Raw genomic sequence first — 8,004 nt, 5'->3', positions numbered from 1 at the left:
TCAAGGACAACAACTTGGCTGTTCCCCCTCCCCAATTCCCCAATAAAAATCTTAAAAAAAAAAAAGAAAGAAAAAGAAAAAGAAATGCAGGCAGCTTCGAGGAGCTAACGGTGGCCCCTGGCTGACAGTCTGCAAAAGAAGCAGGGACCTCAGTCTTACAAATGCAGTGAACTGAATTCTGGCAACAATCTGAATAGTTTGAAGGTGTATTTTCCCCGAGAGCCTCCAGAGAACTCAGCCATGGTCTCAATTTTGTGATACTCTGAGCAGAAAACCCAGTCACACAGCGCTGGACTTTCCACTTACAGGTTTGTGAACTAATAAGTGGATATTGTTTTAAGTTGTGAAGCTTCGGTTCATTTTAAGCAACAATAGAAAATAACCACACTTCCCAATGGACCCTAAGATCACTACAATAGGGAGCTTCTCTTGGGTCTCCTTAACCTCCTCATTCCCAGTGGGACATGGCACACAAGAAGTCCTTCTTCCTGCTTCCAGTCCCACTATCTGGGAAAGAGAGGGGTAACCAAGCTCTTCATCATTCTATCCTGAACCCCCAACTTCCAACTTCCTCGCCATTGGAGGCGTGCCAAAGAAGCTGCTCTGATTGGCTTTCCACAAACAACCTGTGCCCCACAAGGCCCAGGAGGGCAGCTTGACCAATCTCCGCTCTCCAGGCCTCAGAGACCTTTGGCCAACTCTATTGATCTGGACTCCTGGGCTGGCAGTTGGACCAACGGACAGACGCCATGAGGGCTCTGCTGCTCCTAGGGTCCCTGCTGGTGAGCCTGGAGCCGGCACTTTCGGTGAGGGCTGTGGGAACCAAGAGGATTGTACTGAGGTGGTCCCGGGGGTCCTTATCACAGCCTTGGTCTCTGCACATGACCAGCCCAGAAGGCTCAGGCAGAGGAGAGAGACAGCTAGAGCCTATAGATATGAGGGCATGGCCAGCGTTTCTGGGGGAGAAGGGCCTTGAGAAGCAGGGAGGAAGAAAGGGTCCAGATCTTGTGAGGCAATCTCTGTATTTCTGGGCTGGGAACTAGCATGGGATCAGGGGCAAGCTATGACTTTCTGGGAAAATTCCTTGCCTTCCTCTCTCCCCTTGTAGGCTCCACCTTGGAAAGCCCCCAGTGTACATGAGCACGTAGCGGATGAACACACAGTGGGTAAGTAGCCCAGCTCTGCCTCCTAAGATACTCTTGGGTGGGAATGGGTATGGTTGGGAGTACACCAATGGTCAGTCTCTTGCATCAAGGAGTGGAATCCTGGGCACAACCATCACTCTTGTCCCCAGAGTCATCTGGCTGACATTCAGACCTGAGGGCCTGCTGTGCCCATGGGCGCTGGGGGCCCAGAGTGATAGCGAGTTATGTGCTGCTTTGAGGGCAGGGCTTGGGCTCCTTTGAGGGCAGCTGAGTGCCCATTCCACGGCCTGCCAGTCTTCCTCAGTTTCCCCAGCCTCCCTTCTTCTTTTCCTTTCCTCGATACATCTCGCAGGCATCAGTCTTGCCACACAGAGGCCAGGGCCCTCCATAGACAAGAAAGGATCAAGAGCCGGACTCTGGAGCTCAAATATCTCTGAGTCCTGGCTTCATCACTGATGAGCTGGGTGACTCTGGGCAAATGACTTGACTTCTCCAAACTCCCCCATCTGTAAAACCAGGCTGGTAATAGTAAACCTCTTAAGGTTGTTGGGAAGGAGAAATGAGTCATAAATCCATGTAAGGCACTCAGTCACCATCAGCTGCATGGTAAACGCTTAAAACATATTAGCTTTTCTTATTAAGCTCCCTTTTAGGTGGGGGTTGGTCTGCCATCTCCCACCTCCTCAAACCCTGCCATAGCTCCCCACTGCCTTCATTCTCCCAAGCACTAAAGGGTAGTGAACTCATCGCCCCTGGCGGTGAGCCTGGTGGGGTCAGGCCCAGCCCCTTAGCATGACACTGAGGCTCACTCAGCACATCAAACCCTGACTGCCTCAGCCTCCTCTCATCACTTCACACCCAGCCAAACTGCTCTCTGTCCTCTTGTCTGATCCAACCTAGGTGCCCTGCCCTTGTCTAATCACCTGCTTAGGATGATCCTCCTCTCTATCCATCCCATTTGCATCTTTTTGTTGTTGTTGTTGTTGTTGTTAAGATTTTATTGTGGAATTGGAGAAGGAGAACAGTGTTGGGGAATTGGGGAAGGGGAACAGCCAAGTTGTTGTCCTTGAATCTTAGTTGTGGAGGGCGCAGCTAGCTCAGCTCCAGGTCCAGTTGCCATCCAGCCACCCAGCTCAAGGTGCTGTGTTCAGACTTAGTTGTGGGTGGGCGTAGCCCACCACCCACGTGGGAGTTGAACTGGAAACCTGGAAACTTTGTTGCTAAGAGCGCACACTCTAACCACTGAGCAAGCCACTGAGCCATCCGGCCACCTGGCAGCAGCTCAGGGCAGCTCAGCTCAAGGTGCCATGTTCAATCTTAGTTGCGGGTATGTGTAGCCCATTGTCCCATGCAGGAGTTGAACCAGCAACCCTGTTGCTCAGAGCTCAAGCTCTTAACCAACTGAGCCACTCAGCAGGCCCTCCATTTGCATTTTAAAAGTCCATCTCAGACCCCTCCCTCTTCCTTTGCTGTCCTGTCCCTCAGCAATTGCTATTGTGCCTTTAACAACAAAATAGCAACTAATGTTTATTGAGCAGGTACTCTGGGCCAGGTTAAGTGTTTTATAGGTGTAATCTCATTTAAACCTCACAACGCTCCTCTGAAGTAGATACAGTCAATTCTTGTTATTTGTGGTAGTCACATTCTATAAAGTCACTGCGAACACTGAATTAGCAAATATGTTGAACTAAAGGAAATATAGGGTTGGGTTCCTGTGAGCCTCTCGTCACAATGTTTTCATCAACTGTCAATATATAACCTTGTTTTATGTGTGATTCTGTCTAAAGACATCTTGCTTAATATGTATTATTGATTCGTTAACAGTGAAGTCACAGCCAAAGGTACTATAACTCATGCCTGATGAAACTTATCTAAGACACATATATTCTCCATAAGGCCCATCACAGCCCACTTGTACTTTGGAACACAAGACAGCACTTCAGCACTATGGGGGTCATTTTCAACAGCAAAATCACCTACCAAAAGCATAAAATGTGAAAAATGTGGCACTCAATAGACTGTGAAAAGGACGTTTGTTTACAGTAGGAGAGCTGAAACAAGAAGCAGAGTGTCACCAGGTTTGACCTCTTCTAGGAATGTATTCTTCTGCTAACTCAAATTTTTCATTGCTTTGTACATGTCTGTGAATGGCCGTGAAAGCTCCTCAAGAATTGGTTTGGGGGTTACAAATACATTTTTGCAAGAAGGCAGATTCACAAATACAGAATCTGTGAATGATGAGGCTCGACTGTACAATTAAAAAAATTATGTTTATTGCCAAAACTTTAGAAATTACAGAAATGCAAAAGAAGAAGAAAGTCATCCATAATCCACCATCTTCCAAAAACCACTCTTACAAATTTTGAAAATGTTCTAGATTTCTTTATTATGCATACGTATTTGTATAAAAATAGGACCATACTGACATGCTGTTTGCAACTTGTTCTTTGTTTAAATTATTAACACTTTTTTGTACTAATATACCTACATCATTATTTTAAAAAGTTTTTTTGTGGTAAAATCCACACAACATAAAATTTATCTTAACCGTTTTAAGTGCACAGTTAAGTGGTATTAAGTACATTTATATTGTGCAAACATCATCACCACCCATCTTCAGAAATCTTTTTATCATGCAAAACTGAAACTTTTCAACTGTATAATCATGGCCATTTTACAGAGAGGAAACTAAGGTTCAGAGTGGTCAAGTGACTTCAACATTTAATAAGTATTTATGAAGTGCCTACTTTGTGGCAAGCACTCTTCTAAAGTGGGGAACTGCCTAAGGTAACACAGACTTGCCTAAGGTAACACAGCTAGTAGGTGCTGGAGTCGGAGTGCTCCAGCTGTCTGACTCTGGAACCCAACTTCTTAAGCAGGATGCTTGAAGGTACAATGATCTTTTCGAAGGTCTGTCCTTTTTCAAGTAGACCCTGAGGGTGGTGTCTGGAAGGTTGGGCACAGGGAACAGTCTCAGAGAGTGTTATCCTTGCAGTTCTCACTGTCACTGGGGAGCCCTGCCACTTCCCTTTCCAGTACAACCGGCAGCTGTACCACAAATGCGCCCACAGAGGCTGGCCTGGCTCCCGGCCCTGGTAAGACAACCCAGAAGGGGTTGGAGCAGGGGTCTAGGCAGATGGACCCTGCCCATCCTTCTCCCTAAGGAACCCTGCTTGGAGAGAGGGGGCTGTGATAGGGGAGGGCGGGCCAGCCCCCTGGGCAGAGCTGGGAGCCTTATCTTTTTCTCCAGGTGTGCTACTACCCCCAACTTCGAGCAGGATCAGCGATGGGCATACTGCTTGGAGCCCAAGAAAGTGCAAGGTGCCACACATAGCCTCTGGGGTGGCCCAAGGCCCTCTTCTCCCCACTAGTTACTCTCTTGGGCATCATCAGACCCTACACACCTGGGATTCTGGGTGCACCCAGCTCCTTCCCTCCCTCCAGGGGGAGAATTTCTGGGAGGGGGATAGCCTCATTTTGCAGGTGGGTAAGCTAAGGCCTAGAAACAAGGGCATAAAACAAGCAGGTTCAGGTATGGACATGGCTCCTATCTGCCTGACTCAGGCTCCTCCCTCTCTTCCTCCCCCTGTGTCCAACTCTCAGACCACTGCAGCAAACACAACCCCTGCCAGCACGGAGGGACCTGTGTGAACATGCCAAGAGGCCCACACTGCATCTGTCCAGAACACTTCACGGGGCAGCACTGCCAGAGAGGTAAGGAGATGCCAAGAGCCAGGGAGGGGGGCTGGGAAACAGGAGCAGGCTTGGCCTACTGAAGAGGTCCCTGGACCCCTGGAGACTTGGCATGGTCCCAGCCTCTCCTGAGACCACCGCCCCACTTTATTCCCAGAGAAGTGCTTTGAGCCTCAGCTTCTCCAGTTCTTCCATGAGAATGAAACATGGTATAGTCTTGAGCCCGCGGGTATGACCAAGTGCCAGTGCCAGGGTCCCCGAGCACACTGCAAGCCGCTGGCCAGCCAGGGTGAGTGGATCGGTTGGGAAATGGGCCGGGAGGACTTCCAAAGGTCAGAGGCCAGGAGGAGAAAATACCAGGAGGCCGGGGTGTGTCTGTGAAAGGAGAGCCTCTTCTGGGTCTTTGGGCCCACAGGTGGCTCACTGTGCTCCTTCTCCCAGTCTGCCGCACCAACCCATGCCTCAACGGGGGCCGCTGCCTAGAGTCGGAGGGCCACCGTCTGTGTAGTTGCCCGGAGGGGTACGCAGGACGAAACTGCGACGTGGGTGAGTTAGGGCATACGGGAAACAGAAGCCCCGCTCCCACGTGGGGACAGCATGCGGAGAGGAACGAGAGAGTGGCTGAGAGGGCGGCAGGACCATACTATCCCCTGGCTGCAGGAGCCTCCTCTCTCCCCAGACACTGTGGCGAGCTGCTACGACGGCCGCGGGCTCAGCTATCGAGGCAAAGCAGAGATCACGCTCTCTGGCGCTCGGTGTCAGCCTTGGGCCTCGGAGGCCACCTATCGGAACCTGACTGCAGAGCAAGCACTAAACTGGGGCCTGGGCGACCATGCCTTCTGCCGGTGCGCCGAGTGTTGCAGGGCAAGGCATCCCCTTCCTCCCCATCTGGGGCTCTGGGGCTCTCCACGCTCTAACAGTGCTCCCTCCTGTGGTTACAGGAATCCGGACAATGATACCCGCCCGTGGTGTTTCGTATGGAGGAGCGACCGGCTGAGCTGGGAATACTGCCGCCTGGCACAGTGCCAAGCCCTAGCCCGGGCACCTCCCCGGACACCACTTGTGCACCAGGACCTCCCCTTGCCCCCTCTCAGAGAGAACGACTATCTAGGCCTTGCCTTCGATGACAGGTAATAGGGAAGGGGCGGAAGTCCTAGCAGAGAGGGCGCGGGCGAGCTACGTTCCAGCCGCTCGTGGATCTCCCTGTCCTTAGCCCTGACATCTCCAGAATCTTGAGCGAGGGGCCGGCGCAGCGGATTCCCTTGCCCGGAACAAGCCCGGCAGGCTGTGGTCAGCGGCTCCGGAAACGGCTGTCCTCGTTGAGCCGCGTCTTCGGGGGACTGGTGGCGCTGCCTGGAGCTCACCCCTATATCGCCGCGCTATACTGGGGCCATAATTTCTGCGCTGGCAGCCTTATTGCCTCCTGCTGGGTGCTAACCGCGGCTCACTGCCTGCAGAACCGGCCAGTACCGAGATCCCAGCGCCAGCCCGGGACCTGGCTCCTCTCCTCCGTGCCCAGCTTCCGAGTGACACCCGAATCCCTTCCCTAAGTTCCCCCCTTTCCCCTCAAGAGCTCCCAGGAGGAAGCCGAAACCCAGGAAGGGGCTTGGGAAGGGGGGCACCCCAAGGCCGCTTGTGGCCGGCTCTGATCACGCGTCTTCTCCCCACCCTGCCCGCAGGCCGGCGCCGGAGGAGCTGACGGTGGTGCTGGGCCAGGACCGCTTTAACCAGAGCTGTGCGCAGTGCCAGACGCTGGCGGTGCGCGCCTATCGCCTGCACGAGGCCTTCTCGACCATCACCTACCAGCACGACCTGGGTGCGTAGGGTCGCCCCGCGGGGATCAGGGAAATGAATCGTGGGGAGGGCTTGGAGCCCGGCGTCTCGGGCCTCACACTCCTCCCCGCCCGGGTTAGCGCTGCTGCACCTGCAGGAAAGCGCGGATGGCAGCTGCGCGCGCCCGTCGCCTTCGGTTCAGCCCTTGTGCCTGCCGAGCAGTGCCGCTTACTCCGCCGAACACGAGGCCGCGCTCTGCGAGGTCGCCGGCTGGGGGCACCAGTTCGAGGGTAGGCAGAACGGCTAGGGGCGGGAGGAAGACCTCTGGTCACTGGGGTAGTCCAGAAAAGCCCGAAGCATTGGTACCACCAGGGACAGGAGGCTCTGAACTGGTGTGTTGTGAGGATGTGCAGGACCCTTGTCTCAGCAGCCCGCTCCTCTCAGGGCCTGGGATTCACTGTTGGGGCCCCCAAATTTCCTGAGGGGTACGGGGAGAATCCTACTTGCTCTTTGGGCGCTGGGCTAAAAGGCTAAAGGACACCGGCCCCGCGCTCAAGCAGGGTGGATAGATGGGGAGCAAGGTTCCTACACGCTGACTAGGAAGGGGGGTGAACGTCCAAAGCAGCCCTGCTCTGCCCTGCCCATTCACATCCCGCTTCTTTCGCGCCTCAGTTTCTTGATCTGTGAAATAGGGTTACCGGGAACTCCCTCCCTCACGAGGTTGCTGTGAGGGAGGCTGGAAATCAGTGGGTTTGGAAGCGCCTGGCGCAGTCAGTTCCACGGCCGAGGGGCAAGCCAAGTCCAGAGGGGTGTGAACAAAGAGCTTTCGGTTTCCAGGGGCGGAGGAATATTCTAGCTTCCTGCAAGAGGCGCAGGTACCGCTCATCCCTCAGGAGCACTGCTCCGCCCCCGATGTGCACGGTACCGCCTTCACCTCCGGCATGCTCTGCGCGGGCTTCCTGGAGGGCGGCACCGACGCGTGCCAGGTGAATCCTTGGGCCGCTTGGCGCCCTCCTCAGACCCCGTCAAGTGCAGACCCCAGGCCAAGGATGCTGAGCCGCGTTTCCTCGATCCAGGGTGACTCCGGGGGCCCGCTGGTGTGTGAGGATGAGTCCGTAGAGCGTAAGCTCGTCCTGCGAGGCATCATCAGCTGGGGCTCGGGTTGTGGCGACCGCAACAAGCCAGGTGTATACACCGATGTGACCTACTACCTGACCTGGATCCAGGAGCACACTGCTTCCTGACCTCCCAGGAATTGGTCTTACCCTCCTGCGCGATTCTGGATGGGAGAATGGCTGGGGCACGATCCTGGACGGCAAGGATTGTGTTCCAGTTCCGCCAGCCCAGTGCCAGGCATGGCGAGGGCACTCAATAAAGTGCTTTTGGAAATGCT

General features: G+C 54.0%; 1 protein-coding gene across 3 annotated transcripts; it reads left to right on the top strand.

The window, feature by feature from the left end:
- Positions 1 to 719: 719 nt before the first annotated feature.
- On the top strand, positions 720 to 8,004 carry F12 (coagulation factor XII). 3 transcript variants are annotated; one of them, XM_019655541.1, is made up of 14 exons: positions 720 to 806; positions 1,109 to 1,166; positions 4,141 to 4,240; positions 4,396 to 4,466; positions 4,749 to 4,859; positions 4,996 to 5,127; positions 5,280 to 5,384; positions 5,518 to 5,683; positions 5,780 to 5,968; positions 6,052 to 6,300; positions 6,518 to 6,654; positions 6,752 to 6,901; positions 7,449 to 7,486; positions 7,688 to 8,004. In XM_019655541.1, the coding sequence occupies exons 1-14, from the start codon at positions 750 to 752 to the stop codon at positions 7,853 to 7,855; spliced, it is 1,731 nt and encodes a 576-aa protein (XP_019511086.1). In that variant the 5' UTR covers positions 720 to 749; the 3' UTR covers positions 7,856 to 8,004. The 3 variants fall into 3 exon arrangements, with proteins under 3 accessions (XP_019511086.1, XP_019511085.1, XP_019511087.1); XM_019655540.1 differs by having other exon boundaries at positions 7,449 to 7,597; XM_019655542.1 differs by lacking the exons at positions 7,449 to 7,486; positions 7,688 to 8,004 and adding an exon at positions 7,304 to 7,441.

This window comes from Hipposideros armiger, unplaced genomic scaffold, assembly GCF_001890085.2.
Source record: "Hipposideros armiger isolate ML-2016 unplaced genomic scaffold, ASM189008v1 scaffold_242, whole genome shotgun sequence".
NCBI lineage: Eukaryota > Metazoa > Chordata > Mammalia > Chiroptera > Hipposideridae > Hipposideros > Hipposideros armiger.
The sequence above is the reverse complement of the archived record's forward strand: the minus strand, read 5'-3'. Positions and strand labels throughout refer to the sequence as shown.